The sequence below is a fragment of the Apodemus sylvaticus genome, chromosome 17, assembly GCF_947179515.1.
Source record: "Apodemus sylvaticus chromosome 17, mApoSyl1.1, whole genome shotgun sequence".
Classification (NCBI taxonomy): Eukaryota; Metazoa; Chordata; class Mammalia; order Rodentia; family Muridae; genus Apodemus; species Apodemus sylvaticus.
The window spans coordinates 42,079,015-42,106,858 of record NC_067488.1 but is presented as its reverse complement, the minus strand read 5'-3'; the positions used below and the strand labels follow the sequence as shown (position 1 = coordinate 42,106,858).

Here is a 27,844-nt window from a genome sequence, read left to right as displayed (position 1 = left end):
CGACTGTTTAGTCTTTTCCTAATCTTGTCCAGAGGTCAGCCTTGGCTTGGTGCCTCCTCTCGGGTCTTGTCAGTCTGGGTTTATGCATGCTGCACTCCTGAAGCCCTGCCCTGGAGGGCCTCTCAGTGCCCTGCCCTCCGCTGGCCCTGACCTGCCTTTCCTCTCAGTTTGCATGATGTGTGTGCGTGTGTGGGGAGCATACATGCCACGGCATGCATGTGTTCTCTCCTGTCGACTTTATGTGTATTCTGGATTAAACTCAGGCTTCGGGCTTGCATGGTAAGCACCTTTAGCTACCAAGCCATTTTCTTGAAGTCTTCACCTCTACCTTTCTTTGTTTTCCCTCCCTTTATTCTTCTTGCTTTCAGGACCCTACCAAGCCAACACTCCCCCCCCCCACCCCCCTGCCCCGCCGCCGTGCATGCTTCTGGTGTTCCTTAGGGACAGCCCACTGCTTGCCATCTCCTTGGAGGTCCTGTGAACTCTTCCTGTATACAGTGTCACACCAGGACCCCCTCCGCCTCCCCTCCCTAAAGCAGCCTTTCTCCTAGGGGCTACCATCTCAGTGACGTGTCTTTGTGCACCATTTACCCTAACCAGCTCCCAGACCTCATTGTTAATACCATACAGCGTAGGCTCTTTCCTCTCCTCTCCTCTCCTCTCCTCTCCTCTCCTCTCCTCTCCTCTCCTGTCCTCCCTTCTCCTCCCCTCCCCTCTTCTCTTCTCTCCTTTCCTCCCGTCTCCTGTCTTATCTATCTATCTATCTATCTATCTATCTATCTATCTATCTATCTATCTATCTTTTATCGGGTTCTTATCCCTACCACCCTTCTCTTTCCCAATACTTTCCAGCCCTCCAACACTAGATAGGCAGAAAAGGTCAGAGGGGCTGACCTCTTTGGATACTCCCTGCTGATTGATTAGAGGTGTCAAGTTTCTTGGGGCAAGTCTAATCTTTATCTTCAGCATATCCCATTTCCTCTCCTTTTCTCTTTGCTCAGAAGCACTTGGCAAAAGCCAACAGCAATAACCAGAAGTGGCAGGGGGAGCAGCAGCTGCCACAGGCCCTCTTGGGGGCTCTCTCATTAATACCCTCTCTAGAATCCCCAAAATTCCAAACATAAGCTGTCTGCAGCTGGCAAAACTCATGCCCCTCCTAGAGCATGAGACAATCATAGTGGCTGTGGGCAGTGTGAAGCAGCCCTAAATCTCACACCTGGGATTAAAACAAAAACATATTCACATAACATAACTGGGTTTTTAAAGAAACCAAAATTCTCACTACAATACGAGACTCACTATTTCCTGTCGCCTACATGGTTGGTTTCTGCACGTCAAGGTTCTCTTGCAGGGTTTATGGCAGAGCATAAGGACTGGCCTTTTCTGTCTTCAGCCCACTTGCTGATGGGCCCACCTCCCATCCTGAGGCCCTTCTCAGCTCTCATAAGTCTTCTTTCAAGGCATATTCCTGAGTCCGGAGCACCTCCACCCAGTATTCTTATTTTTACTCTTGGAAAGACTTGGATGCTACAGGGTTCCTGATGGTCCCCAGAGTACACTTGTCATCTGAACCTTACATGAATTTTTGAGGCATCCGAGCCTCAACCAGTTCTCAGGGCAAACATTCTTCCTTAGCCTGTCATCCTGATTTGGTCCCGTGATGTTCCCATGGCACTTGGTATATCTCAGTTTCCATGGCACCAGGGGTGGCTTCTTCCTCTGCCTTGGCAGCCGTAACTGTTGCTCAGCAGCTAGGTATTGTCTGGGAAGGATGTGGCCTGCTGGGCAGTTAGCTGTGTCTCAGCAAGTGCTGCGATGGATTGAGATGGGTGTGTGAGAACCAGGGATGCTGGGGACCCAGCAGGGAGGTGGACAGCGGAGGGAGGCCTGCCTCAGATGGTGACCCTGATCTTAGAAGGGCCACCAGGACTGGGCAATTGGAGGCAGGACGGAACCAGTGTATAGATGGGTTCTGACCCAGATAGAGCAGCCTCTCTAGTCCGAGACTGGCATATCTGGAGGTGGGTGGGCTGGTTAGATGGAGGAAGGCAGGGTGGGCATAGGTAGTAATAGGGCTGAAGAAGCTGGGCATCATGGAGGCCTTGAGAATCATCCTGAAGCTCACCTACTATCTAGTGGGGCTTTGGTGTTAGTTGCTGTGTTTGTACCGAGGGGAGACTCGTCAGACAGGCTTCCGAGCCACCTGACCACAGGCTGTGGGGTACATTATAAAAGACCTAGCATCTGTCCTCAGAGCCCAGGTAGGAAAGACACTGGCAGAGTTGTGGCTGTGAACGGGGAGAGTAAGGCACGAATGGGTGGTCCAGGGACAAGACAGAAGCTAGTGTAACCCTGTGAGCTTGCGAGCCTGGGAGCAGGCCCTCCTGGGGTTACCGGGGTTACCCTTGCCGTCAGTGCCCGCTCTCGGTGAGTCTTAGCTGCCTGGGTTAGCCTGTATCATCCTGACTTGCACTAAACATTGTTCCCAGACTAGAGTTTATGTGGCCATGGTTTTAGCACTGGCTATGTCTTAAGCAAAGGAAAATAAATGACTGATTGTAATTAAGAATTATAAAGTACCAAATGCTCAATAGGCAAAATCATATCAAGTTCTACATAGAGGAAAGCATGAGGATATTAGTGCCCAAGGGAACTCCTGGGGAGAAAATAAACACCATGGGGGGGACTTGGAGGGGCTCTGAGTCGGGAAGAAGCAACCGGCTGCGTGTCAGAGATTGGTGTGTTTGCTGAGTCAGGGAGGGCTGTGGCACCTGTGGCAGGGAGAGATTTGGCTGCTGTGTCTGGGAAGGATGTAGCTGCTGGGTCAGAGGGAGTGTGAGTGTGTGGCTGTTAGGATAGAGTGTGTGGTTGTTGTACTAAGGAGAGGTGTAGCTGTGCCTGGGAGCCCACCTGCTGTGTTAGAGAGTGGGTGTAGCTATGCGAGTGAGTGGGCGTGGCTGCAGCAGCTGGTAGGAGATGCCTAGAGCTGCTCCACCCACAGAATGAATGATGCTGACAGGGAAGGAGGATGGCTCCTCCTTAGGGGATACCTTTCTGGTCCTTCTGGGATGTAACACCCGAGACCAATCTCGGCCTCCAGTCACTGGCCATCCCTTACATTTGTTTCAAAGCGAGTACTGTTTACAGAATCATCTTTTGAGTTTTCAAAAGCCATTTTAAAGCTTTGTTTAAACAATTTCAAGTGCTTATCTTTCTTCTTTCGAGGACCCTGTGCTGATCTTAAACTGTGGTCCTCGCACCCATGTGGTCGGGTTGCCGCATCATGAAGCAGCTATAATGGCAATAATTGGCTCTTGAACCTTCATCTCTCAACAGAAGGTTCTAAAGTAGCTTTCAAATGCTCATTAAGTCACATTATGCCTCGGAAAGGAATATTAACCATCACTATCATGTTAGAGATGCTAAACCTGAAAGGCACATTAGCAGCAAAGAGCAGAGATGGTAACTGCTGAGCCGTGAGGATTGGGAGTACTTTACAAGGAGCCTTTGTCTAGGTCTGGCCAACCTTGGGAAACAGGGCGCAGCGTCCTCCGCTTCTTTTGTCCAAGGACAGCCAGGGTCTTTGGGGTAGGGGGACGTGGGTGAGGGAGTAGGGGGATTTTAGTGATTTTTTTTTTGTGGCCTCAGTAGGGGTCAAGCCTTGTCAGGAGTTGTGAAATCCACTGTCTGTGTTGCAGGTTACCACACCACAGTCTTTGGGGTCTTCAGTGACTGTCTTCTGGACAACCTTCCTGGACTGAAGACGAGCGGCTCCACCGTGGAAGTCATCCCTGCCTTGCCAAGGCTGCAGATCAGCACATCGCTGCCCAGGTAGGGGGCCCGCGGGTGCAGGGCTCTGTGGCGGGAAGGAGTCAACCTTAGAACACTCTTTGGCCATACATTTCTTCAAAACAGTTTTTCTCTTTTGTTTGTTTTTAGCATTTTACAGCAGCATAAAAGGGAACAAGCCGTGATGGCCAGAGCAGCTAGCCTGTTAGGGCGTTATTGTCTTGTCTTGCCTTGTCGTGTCTCAGCCGGCCTGCTTTTTAAAAGCTACATTCCCGGGTTGCATGAGGCAGCTTCTGCTTCTTTTATAGCTACGTATGTGGCAGAAGCTTTTTCACACATTAAGAATTCTTTAAAAAATGTAATTTAAAGTTTTAAGTTAAAATCTTACATCATCTCTTCCCTTCCCTCTCCTCTCTCTAGTTCTTCCTATGTGAAGAGGGCATAAAAAGAGAGGGGGGTTTAGAGAATGTGGCATGGTGGTGTGGGGGAAGGGGGTGCTTAGGCGGGCCCATGCCCAGGCACCTCTTCCCCCTGAGGGACCACACGCACACAGACATGGTATAGAATAGAGTTTATTCAGGGCAGAGGATGGGAGCTAATGGTATAGTGGAGGTAGAGAAAGGCAGAGAGAGAGAGAGAGAGAGAGAGAGAGAGAGAGAGAGAGAGAGAGAGGGAGAGGGAGAGGGAGAGAGAGAGAGAGAGAGAGAGAGAGAGAGAGAGAAGAGAGAGAGAGGAGAGAGAGAGGAGAGAGTAGATAAGTGGAGGAGTGGAGGCCAGCCATGACCACGTGGAGAGAGGGGGGAGGGGAGGAGAGCCCAAGGGGCAGAGAGGTGAGAGTGTGATGAGAGAGAGGGGGGTGAGTAGCCCCTTTTATAGTGGGCCAGGTCTATGGGGCGGGGCATACCTGGCTGTTGCCAGGTAAGTATGGGGTGGAGCTAAGACAAAATACCAACACTATGTCCCATTCTTCCACCCCAAATTCATGGCTTCTTCTCCTCCTTCTCCTCCTCCCCCCTCTCCTCCCCTCCTCCTTCCTTCTTCCTCCTTCTCTTCTTCTTCTTCCTCTTTCTCTTCTTCTTTTTAGTAGTTACTGTTATATAGATGAATAAATATATAAATACAATCTTCTGAGTCCATTTAGAGTTGTTTACAAGTATCTGCCTTTAGGCATTGGGTATCCAATTAGGGGGCTCCTCCCCGGGGGAGACATCCTCCCTGTCTCAGCTGTCAGTAAGTGCTCACAGTTCTTCATCTAGCAGCGGGGGCCCAGTGACATCCCCTGCCCCTGCTCTGCTATGTCACCTAGTGTCATTGCTCAGGTCTTGTTCAGCCTGCGATGTCACTGCGTCATATCTGAATGATGCAATCTCACAGCCAGCTTCTCGGTCCTGAGGTTCTTTCAACCTCTCCACCCTCTCTTCTGAGGTATTTCGTGAGATGTACCAGCTGGGGTCAGGCACCAGGCACCCCACAGCCAGCTGTTCTATTTTATTTTATTTTTTATTTTATTTTATTTATTTATTTATTTATTTATTTATTTATTTATTTATTTATTTATTTATTTATTTTTACCTGTTGTCACTTTCTGTGAAGATCTCCATCTTTTGAAAAAAGTTTCTTTGATGAGGGGTGGGAGAGACCCTTATCAGGCTGGATCAGAGCACAGGATCAGAAAATGTCATTTTAAATGATTCAAAAACGTATGCCTCACATGCGTTTCCTAAGGCACTGTCGCTCATCTGTTGACTCATAATGATGAGTATCCACTGTTGTAAAATGCGTGTCATGATTTTCCCACCTTTTTGGTGGCCCTTTACCCTTGTCCAGCAGTGTTCTTGGTGGTAGGGGCTATAACAGTGAACATGGCTGCCCTGGCCTCATGCTTGTCAGATGGGAGAGGATGGCAGCAGCCTTCCTGCCTGACCATGCACAGCTGTGAGATGGGCAGGGAGGGGGCAGCAGCTGTGGGTGCTGGGGTTGGGTGTGTGGGGGCAGCTGGCTATGGAGGGGGTGCAGGCAGGAAGGAGGGGCTCGTGATTGGGGCGTAAAGCAAAAACAAAAACAAAAAAGAAAAGAAAACAATAACTCAAAAGGGACCATGGGTCTGATTGCAGAGCTGCAAGTCTCACATTTTTAGAGGAAGACAGGCTCTTGACCTTGGGTTAGGATCCATGAGATAAAACCTTGATAACTGGGATCTCACTGCTGTTAAAAAAATGGTTGTGTGTCCAAAGATGCCATTAGGAAAATGAAAAGACAACCCACAGGTTGAAAGGAAGAACTTGCCCAGCACATATCTGATAGAGTGGTCTGTGTATAAAGAACTTTAAAAACTCAGTGTAAAGAAGACAAACAACCTAATTTAAAAAATCGGCAAACGATCTCAGTAAGTCTTTCAGCCTGAAAGACACACACAGCCCGGAAGGGGACAGAGCCATTAGTCTCCCTGGGGCTGACACCCCCACCCTGAGATGGCAGCTCACATCCACCGGGGAGGTGTGATCAGAAGACAGACAACAGCCAGGCTGGGAAGGGCTCGCAGAGCATGAGCTCTCAGGTAGTGCTGATGGGATATAAAATGCTCTGCCTACCGGGATGTCTTTGAAGGGTCAGTCTAACGACCCAGAAATTACCTTCTTGGGTATGTACCTGAGATGAGAGACCATATACATTGTTGCCAAAACTTGTACCTGATAGTTAAATAGCAGCAAGGACCCACATGTCTTTCAGCTAATGAAGGCACAAAGGGAGGCACACTTGAACACCAGAGCCCTGCTCGCTCGGTAGTGAAATCACCCTAGCCCCTGAGACTGCTGTTCCGTAGGTGGACCTCAGAAACACTGCTGAGGGAAGGAAGCCACAGAGCGTGGCTCCTACTCTATAAACTGTTCAAGGAGCCCTCAGGCCTGCAGAGAGAAACTGCCAACGGCATCAGGGGTGGGTGTAGAGTTTGGTCCTCCACAGTATATCAAGGTTTTGCTTTAGGAAAAATGGAAATATTTAAAATGGGGTCTCAGTGGCGGCAGTGTATCTCTGGAAGTTTCCTAAACTGTCTAGGTATAAAGCAGGCGAACAGCAGTGTACAGGTACACCCGGCGTATCGTTTCCATTTGGCCACAATGAAGGATGGACACCCCAACCCAGTTCAGCCCCTACAGCCCCAGGAAGGTGTTCTGTCTTTGTTCCCTGTGGGCGCTCCCAGTAGATGGCTCCAAGGCCTGGCCTTAGTCCCCACTGTTCTTTGTCCCCTGACCATTTAACAGGGTGAGCCACAGAGGCAGGGAAGGAGACAGACACTTGAAGGCCCTCAGTGTGCAGTCCATGAGAAGGATGGGGGGTGGTCCTGAGGGAAAGCAATCAAAGGGATCTTGTCAGGAAGGGAGAGCCTGCTGGGGGAAAGGCCCCGTGTCCCCTGCCCACTAGTCCCCTCATCTCGACTGCTTACCTCTGCAGTCACACGAGGAGGGAAGGACTTGCTACTACGGGTGTCCCAGCCATCTCAGGATCAGCCTCAGCTTTCTCTTACTTTTACAGTAGCTCCAGAGGTGGCCTCTGCCTCACCTTTCTTGCTTTAATAAAGCATGTAGATACTCTCTGGTGTCTCAGCTCCCGGTGGGATGCCCTGGATCGCCTGTTTTTAGGAATCCAGGAACCAAGGTCTGAGAAGGGGATCTGTCTACTGACTTGGGGGGGGGGGGTATTTATCCTTAGAGAAAGGGCATGGATGGGGGAGGGGAGATTCCCATGGGCATGACTTCAAGTTACCATGTTTATTTTTTTTTAAATATATACATCTGTAACTTTTTCTGAGGTGATTTAATGCATTAAAAAAGTGATTATTCAAGTGGGGGTTGACTGTAACATGTTATAAACATGAGAGAGGCTCACTCATGGAATTAAGAGTTGTTGGCATCCACCGTGTGCTCTCCTCCTGTGTGATAGAGACGCTCTTGACCTTGGCCTTACCCCACATTGTGTGTGTTTGTGACAACTGAGCCCCAAAGTCTGTGTGTAAAGCGAGGGCACCCAGGCTGCTTCTGAAGCGTGTCCCTGTGTGAATGGTCCCAACGCCTTGCCAGTGTCTTCCCTTCTTCCTTCCTTACCCTTCGCTCTGCCATTACTGATTGCAGGTCTGCGCGCTCACTGCAGCCTTCTGCCGGCGATGAGATCGCCACTAACGTGTCCGTTCAGCTTTACAACGGAGAAACGCAGCAGCTGGCCGTTACCTTGGAGAACATTGGACTGGAGCCTCTGGAGCAGCTGGAGGTCACCTCAAAGCTTCTCACCACCAAGGGTAGGTGGCATGGGGACTGACTGTGTGCTGTGAGCTGATGCTGCTTACCCAAAGTGTAACCGAGTCACCAGGAAATCTAATGACGCTTCCATCATGCACCTTAGCGTCAAGTCCTTCACGCTTGAAGGAATTGTTAGTCAAGATGAGTGACAGGAAACTGCAGTCTCTAGGACAAAACTCTCTCTTTTTTTAAAAAGATTTATTTAAAATATTTATATGAGTACTCTGGAGCTGTTTTCAGACACACCAGAAGAGGGCATCAGATTCTATTACAGATGGTTGTGAGCTACCATGTGATTGCTGAGAATTGAGCTCAGGACTTCTGGAAGAGCCGTCTCTTCAGCCCGGACGAAGCTCTTATTAACAGCATTATTATTAATTCTCTGTTTTTTGCAATGTATTTCTGTTATATTCATTCCAATTCTTCTATATCCTGTCCCATCTTCATACCCACCCAACCTTTTGTCATCTTCTTTTTGTAAAACTCATTGAGTCCAATCTGTTCTGTCTGTAAATTCTTGGATATGTGTACATTACCTGGAGAATGGTCAACCTACAAGGGGCAACAAGTACTCAAAGAAAACAGGGTACCAGGGTCCCTCCTTTCAGTACCTGTCGGTTGCCACTCTCCCCACAGCTGTTGAGGCTTCATGTCTACTTGCCCTGTCCATGCTGGGATTTTGTTTGTTTGGACTTTCATAGGTCTTGTGCATGCTGTCACATCACTGTGAGTTCCTGTGTGTAAAAAACAGCTTTCGTTCTTAGACTCTTTCCATCTCCTCTTCCCCTCTGATCTCTGAGCTCTCTGAGATGGGAGTGTGATACAGATGCCCTATTCAGGGCTTAGTTCTCCACAGTCTCTCATTCTCTCCACTTGACCCGTTGTGGTCTTTGTGTTGGTTGGTATCTGCTGTAGGAAGAGCTTCTCTGTTGAGGATCAGGAGGCACACTCCTCTCTAAGTATAACAATTAGCCTTTAGGAGTCTGTTTAACATTAGACCCCGTTAACAGAACAATAGTATTAGGTCCTGCCCTAGGGCCCTGACAGTGGTGACAGGCATGGGTGTTCTTTTGTGGAACAGTCATAAAGTGTTTGGTTGCTCCCATGACATTGCTGCCAGTGTTGCACTACTGGGCCTGTCTTACAAAAGCCCACTGTTACTGTAGCTTATGAGGTTCATTGCCACATCAGATTGGAAATCTCTTTTCTCCTCCGATAATGTGTACAACATCTTTCATCATGAAAGCTAGCCAGCAGGGATGAAGCTTCCAGGTCAGTACCAGTAGATTTCTTTATGTTTTATGACTCAAGTATGTGATGTCTTCAGGAATAGGGTCTTCTGTGGTGAAACCTTTTACATCACCTGTAACCTATCTTGATTCTTCCCAATTTGAAACTAGAAGATATTTTTTTTTCTTTCCTAAAATAAACCCAAGTGATAATCATGTGACTGTTTTTTACTCAGATCCCATGTTCTTTCTGAAGCACAGCACTGTGTCTCAAAAGGAAATAATTGGCTGCCATTAAGAACACAATTCTGGGCTGGGCATGGTGGTGCGTGTCTTTAATCCCAGCAGTTAGAAGGCAGAGGCAGGTGGATCTCTATGATTTCTAGACCAGCCTGGTCTATATAGTGAGTTCCAAGATAGCCAGAGCCAAGTAGTGAGACCCTGTCTTAAAAACATCCAAAAATAAACAACAAAGAACTCCAACCCCAACCCCAACCCCACAATTCCCTGTTATGAACATTGCTTGTAACCCTTTAGCCTGTTGACTCGGCTGCTCCTCTCCTGACTCGGCCAGCTGTCTTCTCCACGCCACCTCCACCTCCTCTGCTCAGTCACTTCACCCTTGGGTTCCAGCCCAAGCACGCCTCTGAAAACCTTCACAATACTGGGGTGTTAGGTCTCCCCCTGTTGTCTGAGTACTCTTGGCTGACTCTCTGTCTCCAGCTTGGCTTATGAGTGTCTCAAACAGTGTAGAGACCCACAGCCAAGAGCTCGAGGGCTCTTATGGGAGAGCTGGAAGGATTGAGGGCCCCAAAGGAGATAGGACCTCCTCAGGAAGACCTAACGACCCAACTAACCTGGACCCTGGGGGCTCTCAGCGACTGAACCACCAACCAAAGAGCACACACGGGCTGGACCCAGGCTCTCCACACAGATGTAGCAGATGTGCTGCTTGGTCTTCTTGTGGGCCCTGAACAACTGGAGCGGGGACTACCCCAGAAGCTGTTGCCTGTATGTGGGATATGTTCTTCTAGCTGGGCTGCCTTGTCTGGCCTCAGTGGGAGAGGATTTGCCTAACCCCACAGAGACTTGATGTGCTAGGGAGATGGGGGGACATACCCTGGGGAGGGCCTCCACCATCTCAGAGGAGAAGGGGAGGGGGTGGGGGAGAGATTGTGGGGGGTGGTAACTGGAAATGGGGGCAGTAGTTGGGTTGTGAAGTGAATAATAAATAAAAACTAAAAAAAAAAAAAATCAACAACAAACAAATCAAAAACAAAAAAACCCAAACTAACCAACGAACCAAAAAACAAAACCCAAAACTAACCAATTAACCAAATAAAAAAAAAGTAACAACAAACAAACAAAAACAGTGACTAAGTTTAAATTTTTTTTAAATTTTTTTTTTTTTTATTTTGAAGGATTAGCTCTTGCATGCATATCTGTGTACCATGTATACGCCTGGTGCCCATGGTGTTCAGGAGGGGGTTGTAACTGAGCTCAGGCCCTCTGTGAGAGCAGCGGGTGCTCTTAAGTGCTGTGCCAGCTCTCCAACACTTGACTTTTAATTTTCAAAGTCAGAATAAAGTGAATTTCATTTCAGAACTCCGTATCCACGTGGCTGCCTTTCAAGGCCCCTTCCTCAGCTCTGCCGGCCTTATTCCTTATCACCAGGGAGGAAGACGTGTAGACGTGTAATGCCAGGCATCGTGTGACCATTTCCGAAGCAAAGCAGTTACAACTGAAAGATTAAAGCCATCATTCATTTCTTAATTACTGTCCCAAGCAGCGGTACATTTACATGTAGAATTAAATTAATGAAAACAGGCCATCTGCTTTCAAAATATACAGAGGAAGCAATCCCTGCGGCTTGCGGGCTTGCGTTCTGCAGTGCGGAAAAGCTTTCAGCTTCAACAGATGACCCGCCTGACATCTGTGAGGGGACGAGGGACTGGCCATCGCCTGGAGCCAGGAGTTGGTCGAGCCCTCTGGGGGCTGAGACTCAGCCGTGCCTAATAAGAAGCCTCTGTTCCTGCAGGCCTGCTGGCTGCCTTTGTTGGAAGTCTGCTTCTTTAATGTCCAAGTGTGAAATTTCACCTTCTCTGGGTTCCCATGTTACTTTCCTTGCTTTGAGGTATCCTTACTCTCTTCCTAGAGAGTAGCCATTCCTGTTCCCCCTATTCCAGTGGCAGATGAGTGGCTTCTCATGCTCAGGGCCACCACAGAGATCTTTAGGTCAGGGTAAGGGTTTGGGCTTTCACTGCTGTGGCCTCAGTACAGAAGAGCTGACGTGCAGTACAGGGACAGTAAGTGTGAGCAGGTGGGGCGGGCTCTCCTGGGGACTATGCGTCACACTGCCAGGACCTTGGAAACCCCCAGGAGGCAGGCCAGAGGGAGGATACACAGCACTCCTGTGTGCCCTAAGTCCACTGCATACCCTTTTTCTCTGTAGGACCACACCTACTTGCCTGGAGCTAGCACTTGCAGGAGCCTGCCTGCAGGTCCTTGTCTGCTTTTGTCTGTCTCTGACAGGGAAGGTAGTGGAGCCAGTTGACACCAGCCCCTCCCCCTACCCCCAGTCTCTGCCTGTGTTCACTTCTAGCCCGGCCCACTGCCTCCAGTCATTAGCCCTCCTGCTGTCTTTCTGCTCTTGGCTCTCCTGTCCTGAGACATGCATCACAGGCTCCAGGATCTCAGGGGTGTGGTGAGGGCCAGTGGTGTCAGGGCCGCATAACCTTTCTTAGGCCTAGACTGTCTTTGGGGCTTTAGGGTCCTTGTTCACAGGTTCCTACCATACAGATGTAGTGTAACCACCCAGTTTGAAGACAAGGGTCATCTCTCTTCTGGGCACACCTTCTGATCCTGGATCACGTGTCACAGACTCTAGGTTGTGAACGGTGTAAACTACTGCCTTTGCTTAAACCAGAGAGTTCATTGTGAAGAAGACAAAATTGGGAAAAAGGTATTTTCCCACAGGTGGGGTAAGAATGCTCATAACACACATATACACACGTTTGGTGTAGACCAGGGCTGTGGCTCCATGGGTTTGATCCCCAGTACCACAAACCGTAGACAGAACAGAACAGAACAGAACAAGCAAAGCAAAGCAAAGCAAAACAAAACAGGTGTGAGCACATGAATACACATCCTAGCCAGCTTTTATCTTTTTCACTTTAAAATTCATTGTGTGTGTGTGTGTGTGTGTGTATACCTGCAAGTGCGTGGATGGGTGTGTAGTGTGTTGGTACCTAGAGTCACAGGCAGTTGTAAGCAACCTGATACTGTGCTGGGAGTCAAACCCTCATCCTCTGCAAAAGCAGCAAGTGCTCTTGACCACTGAACCTATTAATAGGTCCCATTTTTTTCAATTAAAAAAATCTTATTTTTGTGCACGTGTAAAGTGTACACGTATGTTTTTATGGTATATGTGGGTATGGGAATGTGTTCATGTGGGCATAGGTGTGGAGGTTAGAGGACAACCTCAGGTGTTGGTTGTCCTTCCTTCCACACTTACATTGTCTGCTGTTGTGCACATTGTGCTAGCTGGCCTCTGAACATCTAAGATTCCCCAGGGCCAGCCTCCCACCTCCGTGCCTGTCTCTCACCTCCACCTCCGTGCCTGTCTCTCACCTCCGTGCCTGTCTCTCACCTCCCACCTCCGTGCTTACTGCCCACTCACTGTTCTGTGGGAGCACCGTGTCATGCTCATGTGCCACCATGGCTGGCTTTACCTGGGTTCTGCAGACTTATCCTGAGGTCCACATGTGTTGTCACACGTGTTTTACTCATAGAGTCGTCTCTCCAGGGCAGTTTCTTCATTCTTTGAATTTATTTATTTTTAAACAGCATCAATTTATTTATTTTTTATTGCCAAGTTTTATAGCAAATTATTTAAAAGTTGAGGTCAGGTTCTAGTTGCCGTGTAGGTGCTTTAGCACCCAAGTCAAATATGTGAAGATAGCTGCTAATGGCCAACATTATTTCAGTATATTTGCTCTATGATGCAAAGCGTAGATAGTATATCAAATCGTGTCAAGTGACATGTGTTTGTAATTCAGAAGTAGTTACTAAGACAGTTAAAAGGCAGAATTTCGTTTAAATTCAGGGATGACCCACGTTCATCCCTTAGACCCTTGGCCGCAATCGAAAACCCGGAAGCCTGATTCTGCAAATACTTACTTTTTACATTAATGAAGCTTAGTGTATGATTTTTGGGAAATACCTTGTCATAGACACCTCCACTGGTCATATACCTCCTTCCAGATATCACATCTGATGCTTTTAATCATAAATATGAAGATAGCCTAGTTTCCTGTAATGTTTTAAACAGTCAAAAGTTAATAAAATTATCAGTTCGCCTCTACTTAAGCAAATGTGCTTATATTTAATTTCACCCTTTCCAAGCGTTGAAGCTCTGCTCTGTCGATTTATGTAAATTAATCATCCATGTACGATTCCCGTGACGCTTAGTAAACACCACAGGTACAAACTGATGGCACCTCCAGGCAGAGCAGAACTGGGCGGTCCTTTCCAGTCTCTCATCACTGAACTCAGACCGCTCTGCAGCCGATAGTTTGCGAGTGTAAGGACACCTGCCAACTTGAGTTTAAAAACTGACCTTCACAAAAGAAATAAAAAAAAAAAAACTAAAACACAACATATTGCTTTCTAAAAATACAAAAATGACATCTGTCACTTCTGTCGTGCTGATGACTGCATTATTCATGCATGCTGGGAGTTGAATGTCTTATCAGAAAGTGAGGTCTCTGCTGGGCCTTGGTGGGTGACATGCCGTGTGTCCCTGGCTTTCCTTACACGCGTAGTGTGGTGTCCCTGCAATCAGAAGCTTCTCAGGTGGCGAAGGTTTAAAGCAGCGTCCATTCTGTTGTCAGTGTGGACTCCCTGGCCTCACTGATGACACTAAGTGAAGGCCCAGCCTTGGGATCATGACCACCATCCCACAAGCCGCTGCGGGGAACGACAGGAAGACCGACTGTGCTGCTGATTCCCGTCGTGTGTTGTTCCTAAAACGCAGAGCACCCTGTTGGATTTTGACAACCTCCCTTGGTCATTCCACTCTGCAGCGGGGAAGATATGAAAACAGAAAAGCCCACTTGTAGAGCGTGAAATCAATGTCCGCTCTGATGCCTGGCCATTCAGCTCCTGCGTTGCTGCAGCCACAGAGCCTTCCTTTGCCTCCGAATTACCCCAGAGCTGTGTCTTAGAAGCACTCTCCTCATTTGGCACCAGGAGAAAATCAGCTCTTCCTTACACATGGGTTTGCTTGTTACTTGAATGTGCTGCTCTTTAATCTGCAGAACCTAATGACAGAAGTCGGTAGTGCAGTAAGACACCTCTCAGATCAGCCACGTGCTTGGTAAGGAAGGGCTGGGCTATGCACAGAGCTGCTCACGGAACTTGGCCTTCAGTGGGGTTGGGCCTGGGCGGTCACTGGAGTTCCACTCTCCCCACAGGATCCCCTGTTGGAGTGTGTGGGTGACAGTCCAGCGCGTGCATGTGGGTGACGGTCAAGCGCGTGCACTCTGCCACTGTTGTTGCTCCTGTGCACTGCTGACGGCTTGACCTGGCTTGTGCTCAGCAGGGCTGCTTAGTGCTCTCTTCTGGGTGCCTCCTCCTCCCAAGCGTCCAGAGCAGATCTTGGGAGTAGCGGGGCCTTGCCTGGCACCTCTCGGGCAAGCAGTGACCACTGCGTTGCAGGCTTAGAATGCACGAAGTCAGCGCATGGTCAGCCAGGTCTAGTAACCCACGCAAGGGTTTGTCAGGTGCCACACTTGAAGAAGGAGGGTGTTTGTACAGACTCCCTGGCTCAAGCTCTTTTTCCTAAGATGGTGGTCTTTCCTCCTTATCCTTAGAAAGTAAATTTCTAACATGGTGAAATTGAATACTTCTGGGTATGGGGACCACGTGGAGCCTTGAAACAGCAGCAGTAGGAAGTAGAGCACAGCAGCCCCTCTGCTAGGGAGTGGGGGCAGCAGCCCTCCCCCGACCCCTGTTCCTGTCTGCGTGGAACCTGGGGCCAGAGCAGTCACAGGACCCAGGAGTCCAGTAATGAGCTGGCAATGCACCATACAGACGTCAGTCACCCTGCTGATTTCCTGTCTTTTGGGCTCAGCCTGCTTCTGAGTCGTTATGCTATTTTTATATAATTACTGTTTTTAACATTATGGCCTCGCAGGGTGAGGTTTTAAAAAGATCAATATTGTAGACTGGTTTCTGCTTTGTGTCGTCAGAGAGCCGAGTGTCATGGGAAGTGGGGAAGGCCCAGCGTGTTTGCTTCTCGCGGGTAGATGTGTTGCCGAGAGCAGGCTACCATGACTCAGTGTGAGCAAGTGGGGGTGTCTCCAAGGTCAGACTAGCCTGGGTGGATATTGCAGTCTGCAGAGTCTCGCCTGCTTGGGTTCCAAGCGGCCTGGCCATTTAGGGGCTGATTCCTGCACCGTGTTCCTCGCTTTGGAGGTAGCCTTCGCTCACATTTGAGATGGTTCCAGGCCACTCTTGTGCTTGTAGTGACACAGGAGGCAGCGGCACAGCTGTGCACAGCCCTGACACTGTCCAGAGCTCAGGAAACAGGAGTGCTTCCTGCAGGCTGCCGCTGCCTCTGTCTCTGTTATCTTATGAAACCCCACTTTGCCGCCCGCCTTCCAGAGCGCCTCTCAGCTGATGTCATCATTTCATGGTGCTGAGGATCAAGCTTAGGCCCTTGATTCTATCACCAAGCTACACACATCTCTGTTTATTCTGCTTCCTGTTCTTTACTGTCTTTTTCTTGTGTGTGTGTGGTGTGTGGTGTGTGGTGTGTGGTGTGTGGTGTGTGGTGTGTGGTGTGTGGGTCTAGGTGTTGGACTCAGGACTTTGTCCCTAGGCTACACTCCAACACCTTCATTTTTTATTATTATTTTTGAGACATGGTCTTTTTCTGTTATCCAGGCTAGCCTAGAATTCATGATGTAGCCCAGGCTAGCCTTATTTGGCAATCTTCCTGCTTTCAGCCTCCCATGCCCAGGGTGGAGGTGGTATAGGGTGGGGGTGGTGTAAGGTGGGGGTGGTATAGGGTGGGGTGTCTTAGTGTGAACCATTATACCTGGCTAACACTTTTACCTTGCCCAGGGGACTTTTTTATTTATTTATTTTTTTATTATTATTATTTTTTTATTTATCTGACACTTGCTGCAGACCTGTTTTTGTTTTTTTTGTTTTTTGTTTTTTTGTTTTTTGGGTTTTTTTTTGGTTTACATACGGTCTTTATCTGGTACCCATTGTATTTTAGACACTGTGCTTTAGGAAGCAGATCGGCAGCAAGTCAGGGTCCCCAGGGAGCGGAGGGAGTGTGGCCACACACTGAACTGTGAGCAGACACTGCATGTCCACCAAAGCAGAGACCAGGACAGAGGCCATAGGGAAATCTCCCTGTCTGTCCTCTGGTCACCAGTTCCTCTTCTCACCCAGCTCCTCCACAAACCTGTGTCAAGCAGTGTCTCCCCACCTTGGCTCATGCTGGTCACGGGGGCCCCATGTGAGCCTGACCCAGGCCTCCACCTGTCTGAACATATCCACGTACTTCGAATCTTGCTGACCACGATGCCTTCCTTGGTCCACAGCTCCGGCCTTCATTCCTGGGTGCAGTGCACATTACTTTGTGCTGAGGACTTTTCCAGCCCCTTCCAGAAGGACTGGCCACGCCTCTCCAACCATACCTGGCAGCCTACACTTACCTTGCTTGATTTTGTGTTCCTCAACACTCAGACATTCATTTACATTCTGTGCAGTGGCTGTGCCAGCACATGAATAAGGCATGGCTCCTGTCCCCAGGAGCTCAGTTCAGCATGGGAGTCAGGCCTGTGTTCAGTGAGCTCTGACTGAATACCCTGTGTTGTTTTAGCTCCGTGCGACTGACCACAGAGAATGGACCGGCAGCTGTGCTTGCTCGGAAGATGTCAAAACTCACAAATGACTAAAAGACGTTCAGCCTAGAGCCCACTTGCACACGGACAGGATGGCGGTGTTGTTTTGTCTAGTTTGGCATTTTAATAGCAAATTCTGGGCTTGTGCTGGAGAAGTCTGCAATGTAAGACCCTGATCTCTAGACAGGGTGACATGCTTCACGAACTGCGTGTGCTTGGCTCACTAGGGGTGCAGACTGGAGGGAAATGACATGGAGAGGAGTGCAGAAGTTAGGGTTGGAGAAGTTTTTATGTTACTTTTCCTGAAGGCCGTTTGCATGCTTGGTGTGTTGTGTCTCTGTCAGGAAACTGAAATGAGGAAGCAAGGCCCTGACTTAAGGCTGAAGTAGGCACCATTTCACAGGCCTTGTGTGGGGTTCAACCAGTGGACGGAGGGAGGAGCCTGTTGTGCAGCTGCTCGTGGGAGCCTGGCTACCCCCATTTCTATTGTCTGAAGTATGAGAGTTAGCGGGGACCTATTCAGACAGGAGCCGTGAGGATATGGTCACGTGGTCCGTGGTCTCCTGTGCATGGATGCACCTGCCCAGCTTGTACAGGCTGTGTCCTCAGACAGTGCCCAGCCAGGGTGTGGAAGCCCCAGGACCTTCATAGTTCATTTAAACACAGCTGTGGTATCAGGGAAAACCCTTTTAAGAAACAAATAGCTACCCACAAAAAGCCGCCCAAGCAGACAGAGGGCCATGTTAATAGTTTTCTGAGGTGTTCCCTCTGCCTGTTAGTTAGAATCTTGATTGAGCTGGTTCCTTTTTTTTTTTTTTTCTTTTCAAATCTGGGACTTTAATGTTAGTTCTAGGTAGCGGGTTAATTCAGCAGACGGTTCTTCAGGAAGCTCATATTGAGTGGAAGCAGCGTCTCACCTGTTTTTCTAAACCCTTCTGGTTTTGTCCAACCCTGCCCCCCATCAGGCCTTTATCCTTTCCAGAGCAGAGGCCACATCTTCTTTATCTCTGTGTCCCCAGAGCCAAGGCTATCCGTTTCTGTGTGCTGACAGTCAGCTGAATGGGACAGGTGTAGTGACTTGGAGCCGCCTTTGTGTCCCACACGGAAGCACTTCCCAGGTTTTAGGCCACTGTACTGAGATGTTACATAGCCCTGTTTTACCTCATAAAATTCAGCCCTGGTCCCATCTACTGACAAGCCCTCCTGGGAGTGACAGAGGAAGTGCGACTATACTCATTCAAATAGCATAGGGGAACCAGGCTTGGGGTTCAAGTTCGGGGATGTGATCCCAGAGCTTGATTATTGATTGATTTTTGTTCTACTTTCTTTCCTTGACACACACACACACACACACACACACACACACACACACACACACACACACGTATATATACATGCACACACATATATATATGTATATATATATCATAGAAGGTATACATATACACATATGTATATATATATATATACATACACATATTTATCTATCTATCATCTATCTATCTATCTATCTATCTATCTATCTATCTATCTATCTATCTATCTATCTTTCTTCTATGAGGTTCTCCTAGGGGATTCTCTGAGCTTCAGTTTTAATGCTGGTTAGGTTCATGTCTTAGGTAAGGGGAGAGACTATATAGTATAGTGGAAAGGGCATTGTCCTCGCCTGGTATTACTGAGTTTTCTTCTTGTCTATCTCTTCCCTCCCTCCCTCTCTCCCTCCCTCCCTCCCTCCCTCCCTCCCTCCCTCCCTCCCTCTCTCCCTCCCTCCCTCCCTTCCTCCCTCCTTTCCTCCCTCCCTCCCTCCCTCCCTCCCTCTCTCCCTCCCTCCCTCCCTCCCTCCCTCCTTCCCTCTCTTTCTGTTTGAGGCAGGTTATCTTGTAGCTTTGCATCACCGCATGGGCTACTGATTCTGGAAGGCCCTGGCCCTCTGATCACCCACCATGCAGTGTTGGCTTTTCCTTTGCCTCTGTTTCTCCTGGGGGACAGGTAAGCCTCAGTCTGCCTGGAGCCTTCCTCCTCACTTCTGTGTTCTCATTGCAGAGAAGTTATACGGTGACTTCTTGACCTGGAGACTGGAAGAAACGCTGGCCCAGTTGCCCCTGCAGCCTGGGAAGGTGGCCACTTTCACCATCAGCGTCAAGGCGAAGCTGGACTTCTCCTGCCAGGAGAATCTGCTCCAGGACCTGAGTGACGGTGAGCCCGCCCTCACACTGTCTGCTTGTCAGTCATTAGCTGCAGCTGCCTGGACTTGTGGCCATGCCGTTAGTAGTGAGTTACCGTGTGGATCTGAAATAATGAGAGTGTATTTCAGCTAAATGGTTTCTTAATGTGCCCCCTTGACTGTTTTGTTGTCATTTGCAGGGAGGTCACCTGAAATGTGTGGAATGTAAGAATTGCAGTTTTCAGTGTAACTGCGCTGCTGTGATAAAGCGTTGCCTCAGAGCCCGTGGTTTGTCTAGCAGTCTGGGACAGTGGGAATTCCTCACAGCATGAGCTCAGACTGACTAGGCATGCTAGTTCAGATTCCTTACACCAAGTTACAAAGCCCGGATCCAGACACTGGGGGCCTGGTTGGGTGTATGAGTCAGCTCAGGCTACTTTTGGTAGAGCCTAGATAGCATGGCTTACGCCAGCACCTCAGTCCTTATGTACCTGAGGCCTGAGGTCAGGGTTTCATGCTCTTTTTCTGGTTCGCAGATGGCTGTCTTCTGGCTGTGACCACACGTAGTAGAGAGAGTATCTCTCTTGTGCTCCTTCCCTCTTTGTAAAAAGGCTGCTCCCCTGGATGAGGGGTGAGCCTTATGACCTCACTTAGCCACTACTGCCTGCTCATAGCATGTCTTTAATACAGTTGCTTTTGGTAGTAGGGCTTCAGCATGGGAATTTTGGAAGAAGCCACAGATTTTCAGTCCATGAAATGATTGTTACTAGAGATGATGGACTCTGTCCCCAGAATTTGGATGGCTGTGTCCACAGCTCCTAACTCATGAGTGATCACAGCCCTATTTCTAGGGCCCTGAGGAACTGGAACTGTAAGAGTTCTCAGTGTCTCTTATGGGAATGAGTGGTTGGGGCCCTGCAGACGTGGGATGTAACTCAGACACAGCTTGCTTTAGTTGGGAGGACCCTGTAGATGAAATCAAAAGTGTGAGCCCCAAGGGTGGTGGCAGGTACAGTGGCCCAGAGCCTAGGTGTTTTTGTCTCTGTCTCTCTGGAAATGAACTTTTCACCCCTCTGTGTATGTTGTATACGTGCTTGTCATGCATACGTGTATATCTTCTCACACACATGCACATACAAGCACAAACATAAGCACATACAAGACCAGAGCCGGGCTTCAGGTGACCTCTTTCACTCTCTGCCTTGGTCTCCTGTGAAAGAGTCTCTCATTGGAGCTGAAGGTTGTCATATTTGCTAACCTGGCTAGCCAGGGAGCCTCAGGAATCCACCTGCCTCTGCCTTCAGTGCTAGAACTAAAGCTTTGATGTGGGTGCTGCGACTGGGACTCAGGTTGTCATGGTTACACTGCAAGACTCTGACCCACTGAGCCATCGCCTCGACCCTGGGCTCTGGAGGTCAGTGTCTCCCAGTATCTCTGCATTGAACGCATTAATGAAGAACACATTAATGCCCCTGTGTTGGATGAGAGCAAGCAGAAGATGTTTTCTGTCATGGGAAATTACCTTCATATCTTGCCCTCTGTGAGCAGTCTCCAGCTTCCTGACCTCGGCCCATGACTACCTACCTGCTTCTACGGGGCCTCTTTGGCTATACTGGCTTACCCAGTGGCCCTGCTTCCAACTGTGCATGACCTGCATTGTATTCTCCTTGCAGGCCGAGCGAGCATCTCCTTGCAGCAAGGCCTATCTCGCTGCATCTGCACAGGCAGAGACAGTCCCCCCTCTTCTGCTCTCACTCCTCACCCTGTCTGTCCCTCACCCATCTTCTGTCTCTGCTTTGGAATAGGAGCAAAGGCCTTGACTTTTTCAGCCCTGCATCTCAGCTGTGAAGGGGTCAAGGGTGTATGTGTGGATGGCATATTCTTCCCCCCCACCCCTCCCCTCATTGTGGGGTTCCAGGTTGTACTTGTGTTCATTCTTGTGAAGACTGTCCCCCTAAAAGACATCTTTAAGAAATGGTTGGTGATCTCAAGTCTTTGTGTGAAGGACATAGAAGTTAGCTGCCCTGTGATTTTGTTGAAACAGTTGCTATGTAAAAATTCACCTTGTTACTCTGTTGCTGCACAGGTCACCTTAACAAAACACAATAGACAACATTTACCATAGACATTTCTTCTAGTTGGAGGGGTTGGGAAGTTCATGTCAAGGTTCCAGAAGATTTGGTCTCTAGTGAGGGTTTTCTTCCTGGACTGCAGACAGTTATCTTCTTGGTGTGTCTTCTCGCACTGGAGATGAGAACTCCATGCTGTGAGGCCACCACTTTTACCAGGACCCTGTGTCCCATAGCCTCACAGTAAGCAGTAAGGACTTTGGCTGGGAGCTGAGTCTATTGTTCCTTCCTGAATTTGCTCCCATAGTTGAAATGCCATATCTGAAGCTCTGTAATAGTCTCTTTACATTATTAGTGAGGACATGAAAATAAATATCAGATATGCTAGAAATGGAAAAAGCCCAGTGGATTTAACATATCAGGGCATGCAAACATCAGATATCACATAGGGGAACAGGAGAACCTTCTTTGGGCTGGGGGTGTAGCTCAGTGATGAATACTTTTCCAGAGGTCACAGAGCCATGGGCTTGATTCTTAGAACCACTACCTAAGCCAAATCTGACAGATGGGCCTTTTCTTTCTTTTTGTTTGTAGGACAGAAGGTTTTTTATAGTCAACTTTTTACCCTCAAGGGGGGAGGCATTAGGCAGAGTGAATGTTATTTAGTCCCAAAACTCCATTCAGATCCATATTGCTGGTATGTTTTCTTAGATGTGGTCCCTGGAATGTATCTAGGTGATGTCTCCTACCTGAAGTTTGCACGGGAGATTCACAGCAAGGCACTGGAGTGGCCTTCTGTTGCTGTCAACTGGTGTCAGGTCGCCACTTAGGAGGAGAGAGGCCTCTTGGTGGAAACTTTGGCTCCTTGTGTTTTGCTGGTTTTCTGAATTTACTAGGTCCACAGACCATTCCTGTTTACCATAGGCTAAGGTAGGTTGGGATTTATCATCTGGGAAAACTGCTTTGATCTCATAAAATAGAATTAAATCAGCACTAGAATTATGGTTTCCTAGGGGTTTATAAATGTGGGCTGAGTTAATACCTGGTCAGTTAGATATAGCAACATGGTTATTAATGAGGACTCATCTTTTGCCAATACTCATCAGTGGCTGCTCAGGCTGTCTACAAAGCAGTCATAGAACAAGGCAGAGACCCTTACCCCGCAAGTGGGACACACAGCACTCTGTTGAGTGCTGAGATGTTGCCTGTGTATCATTCAGCCTCAGTTTGGAGGCAGCTGTGAGTTTGTGGCAGAGACTTATTTGTTGCCCATGGGAGCGGCATCCCTGTGCCTCCTGACCGACTGTCTCAGTTGGACCTGGGCTCAGTTTCTCCCTCAGGCTTGAGCTCACGTTAGCTGTGGCTGCTGAAATTACATGCAGCTTTGTGGGTTACAGCAATGTGATGTTGTACAGTTTGGCACGGGCTACAGACAGATGGGAAGAGGCACAATAGCTATCGAACACTATCAGATCTGTGTGTGAAGGCTGCGCTCCCCACTTTGTGATTGTTGTTTCTATTCATTTTGTTTTGGGGGTGGCGGGGCTACTGGGGATTGACCGTAGTAGGGCCTTGTGTGTGTTAGGTAAGAGTCGCCTCATTGAGGAATATAGCCCTAGTCACTGAAAAAAAGTTCTCTTTAAACATTTTGAGACAAGTTCTTACTAAGTTGTCAAGGTAGGCCTGCTTGACTTTGTGATTCCCCTGCCTTAGCTACCCAAGTTACTGTGGTTATAGGCCTGTGCTTCGCATCTGTTACTGTTTAAAATTTTCAACAATTCTATAAATAAGTTTTACTACATTTCCTGGTTTTTGTGAAAGGAAACAGGAAAACTGTTCCTTGTCAGCAGAGGTTGAAGAAATACAATAGTCAAAGGCTTTGTGTAATTCTTCATTGCATTCTAGTTCCGAGACAGTGGGGAAATTGGAATACACGTATTAGGCAATGACAGGGGCATTGAAAGCGACGGTGAAGCACCAGCAGAATGAATGGTATCCTAGGAATCACATTCCCGGCTGCAGGGAGAGGTGACTATACTTACGCTTTCTTTGATATGGTCCAGGGCAGAGAAGATGCCATGAACATGAATTTAGAAAGTAAACGCATCAGATTATTGAGCACTAGTGTTTCTTGTGAAGGGTCTATAGTTCTTCATCTCTGTCTTGTAGCTTTTTGGTAGGTTTGATATTTAAACAAAAAACAAAAAACCCAAACCAAAAAACCAAAGCAAAACAAACAAACAAACAAACAAAAAACAAAAGCAGGGAGGAAAAGTTGCTGCCTTAGAGTACTGCTTTGATTGATTATGTTTTGATTTTTAAAGTGAATTCTCAGAGCCAGTACCTCCTGAGTCTGTGGATTCCGGGGCAGCATTTATCTTCCTCCAGGGTAGGAAGAGTCAACCTTTCAACTAGAAAGTCCTTTACAACAACCAGAAACTTCTGATTTCCTGGAATGTCATGTTTACAATGGAATGGGTAGCTGGCGGTAAGCCTTCTGACTTGTTGTGTGCCTTTATGTTGCCTAATAAAGGAGACCAAACAAATACAGGGGAGCCTAATACCCGCAGGCAAAATGTGCAGCTAAAGCAAACATCAGGGTCCCTTGGAGACTCTAAAACATGAGCAAGTGCATCAGAACCACTGGCAGCTGCGGCCTCAGTAGCTCATAAGAGAAACAGGAACTTGGTAGCTGACGGTGACAGACAGCTGTCCCTGAACAGCCTGAGGCCATTCATTTGGTCAGGTCCAGAATAGCAACTGGAACATGTTAAGTACAGGACTCTTGTGTATTCCAGGAGCGTATGAGTGCTAAGATCTTCTAGAATAAGAATGAAGGCCTGATTGAGCAGATGCCGTAGGAATTAACATGGGGTAGCACAGGAAGGACAAGAAGGACATAGCTGCATGTGTGTAGCCTCCATGCAGACTGTGAACTTTCATGGCCAGAATAAGCAGAGCATAGAAAAAACGTGTGTTTTTCAAAGTCAAGGCAGCTTGGAGCCATCTCTCCTAATGGTCACTGTCAACCAGCTCAGTAAAGGTGGCCAGCAGGAAGGATCAAGGTCAAGTCCTGTGTAGTGTGACAGAGGACTCCAAGGGAGCAGAACATGCCAGTACATCTTGTAATGTGCTGGGGTGCACACTGAAGAAGATTTATAAAGTCCTTTCAAATTAGTCAAAAGACACCAAGAAACAATTCAAGTTGTAGAGGAACATAATTCCAAGTTAGAAAAATCTCAGCATTGGAATGGAAAGAATGTAGGAGAGAACTCCAAACCCAAGCAAAGCTTTTGGTCTTGGGTGAGTGACAAAGATGAGGAAAACTGGAGAGGTGTGAGAAGGGGGAAATGAGAGAAGACAAAGAAGACCCAGCACAGGCGCATGTGCATCACCTGTGCATGCATCCTCGTGGGTCACCATGAGACACAAGAGTAGAAGGCCACGACCTGTTAACCAGATTTCAAGAAAACCTCCTCAAGTGCAAGTAAATCCTTGACATCTTTATTGAACAGTACACTGCATGCACATCCCTGACCCAGGGAGCCTGAGACACTCTAACACAATTACTAGACTTCAAGCCCAAATGCTAAGTGATTTATGAAATAATGGAGATCTGATTATCACTGGAGGTTTGGACAGGGGCAGAATCTGCCCAAACCCAATAGAACAACATGTTTTTAGTTCTCTTGTAATGAAATGGAAGCCAGGATTGTCAGGCCCAGGTCCTCCAGTCTCAGCATTCAAGAGTCAAGATCAATTGCCAGGATAAGGGAAAGTAAGCATTATGCTATCAATATTTTCTTCTTGAAGCTTCTGAAGATTTGGAGGGCTGGCAAGACAGTTAGAGAGACAGTAGAACCCAGTACCCAGGAGGTGTACCCAGGAGGTGTTAGAAGGTAGGGTGTCCATGTCCTATGTCATGGCCATTAGCTTGAACAGTGTACACTGCTGGTTTAAAAAGAAGTGGGGGTGGGGGAAGAATATTTTGTATCCAAGTACTTTTAAGATGATGTCAGTAATTATAGCATTAAAGTTAACACTGGGACTAATAATTCCTAAGTGTATATTATTGTGAAGTAAAGTAATGATTAACTTTTTGGATATGTTCATGTGTTTGAGGATGCATATGTGTATACATGTCTGTATATACTATCTGTGCATGTGTGTATATGCTCATGTGAAGGCCAGAGGATAATCTTGGGTGTTATTTCTGAGGTGTCACCCAACTTTGCTTTTATTATAAATTTTTTTTTGAGACAAGATCTCACTGTATGCCTTTTGTTGGTCTGAAACTTAAGTAAACCAGGTTGGCTTTGAACTCATAGAGATCCACCTGCCTCTGCCTCCCCAGTGCTGGGATAAAGATGTGCACCACAATGCCCAGATCACCCACCTTTTTTTTTTGAGGTAGGGTCTCTCATTGGCCTGAAATACCAAATAGACTAGGGTGACTGGTCAGTGAAATTACAAATACATACTGTCCTAGCTAGGTTTCTATTCCTGTAATAACTCTGATCAAAACTGACTTAGGCTAGAGAGATGGCTCAGCACGTAAGAGCACTAGCTGCTTTTATGGACCCAGGTTCAATTCCCAGCACCCACATGGTGGCTCACTACCATCAGTAACTATAGGTCTAGGGGGTCTGGTGCCCTCTTCTGGGTGGCATCTACAGGGTCTAAGTTTGCATGTGTTATAGAAACATACAAGCAGGCATAATACCCACACACATTAAAACAAAACCAACCAACCAACCAACAGACAAACAAAACAAAAACAATTCCCATAAAAAAATAAAAGCTCCAGAAAATCTTGGGTAGGAAAGGGTTTATTTTACTTCACAGACTATACACCATCATCAATGGAAGTCAGGGCTGGAACTCAAGGCAGTAATCTAGAGGCAGGAGCTGAAGCAGAGACCATAGAGGGATGCTTCTTACTGGCTCCAGCTTGCTTTCTCATACACTCTAGAACCAAGGACAGTAGAGCAAGAGTGAGCTGAGCCCTTCTCCATTACTCATCAGTCAAGAACATGCCCCACAGGCATGTCTACAGGTCAGTATGATGGGGCATGTTTTCCATTGCGGTGTCATCTTCCTAGTTGACTTTAGCTTGTGTTAACATGAGAGAAATCTAAGATACTTGATTTGGCTTTTTTATATGAGTTTTAGGGATTAAAGTTGGATACTAATACTTTTACAGTAAGCACTCTACTGACAGCCCTTTCTCTAGCCCATGATTCTTTGTGTGTGTGTGTGTCTGTGTGTGTGTGTGTGCTGTTGTGTGGGGAGCACATATGTGTATCCATGTAGAGGCCTCATGTTGATGTTAGATACCTTCCTTGATTGCCCTTTATCATCTATTACGATAGTGTTTCTCCTTGAACCTGGAACTTACTGTTTTCACTGTCTGTCTAGCCTGGTTGTTCTGGAATTCCCTCTCTCCTCCTGTGTGCTGGGACTATGGGCAGGCTGCCATGTCCATGGCTTTAGTGGGTTCTTGGGAGCTCTGATTCTCACGCTTGCGTCACCAGCACTTCACCCCCTGAGCCACCTCCCCATTCACTCGTGTCTCTTTATCCCCATCACTGGAATCTGGTCTTGAACTAGGATTCTCATGTGGAAGACAGAAGACAACGGGCATAAGGACACGAGCTCAACAGTCTTACAGCCTACACTTCGAATTAAAAGCATCAATAAGAAAGAAATCATGAACTATTAAAAAAAAAAAGTCACCAGCCAGAGCCTAGCACCTGGCCAGCTCCGCAGTAGCGGATTATGCTTACGTCCAAGGCATGGTGTTCTGCACCCTTCCTGCTCAGAGCAGTGCTTCTTAGATAAGTGGCCAGTTCTGGATCTGGAACAGGAAGTGGCTCCAGAGTCTTAGGAACATCTGGAAACCTAGAGTAAGGAAGGGATCAGAGGGGACCGGCACTGATGTGGAGCCAGAGGCTGTCCTAGAGAGGCCTGCTCGGGTACCCAGAAGTTGGCAGCCTGGTACCCGTGCCCAGGAGGGAGCTGTTCCCCATTGGAGAATGTTATTTTGAAGGTGATAATTAGTGATACTTAACTCTCCCTTCCTCTTCTGTCTCTGGAGAACCTGACAGCTGGTGAGGTGGCTTTCTCCTGGTAGAAGTATCCTAGCTACCCATTGAAAATGGGGCAGACAGTTCATTTTTGCACTTCCTAGGACATGACTCAGAGGAGACTGCCTACATAACAAAGTAAGACATAGCCATAGAGTATGCTCCCCCTGTTATCAGGACACAGCACTCCTGTGAGGTAGCATTGTCCCTCGGTCACACACCTGAGGCTGATGATGAGTTCTTCACCTACAACTCCTGACTGGACTGAGGACAGGAACACATTGAGTACA

At 47.8% G+C, this 27,844-nt stretch overlaps 1 protein-coding gene across 1 annotated transcript in view; it reads left to right on the top strand.

The window, feature by feature from the left end:
- Window positions 1–27,844, top strand: part of Trappc9 (trafficking protein particle complex subunit 9) — a 483,396-nt gene that overhangs the window by 107,464 nt on the left and 348,088 nt on the right. Inside the window, 3 exon segments of the mRNA XM_052161564.1 lie at window positions 3,699–3,831; window positions 7,920–8,083; window positions 19,279–19,431. Coding sequence (XP_052017524.1) covers window positions 3,699–3,831; window positions 7,920–8,083; window positions 19,279–19,431 — 450 coding nt within the window.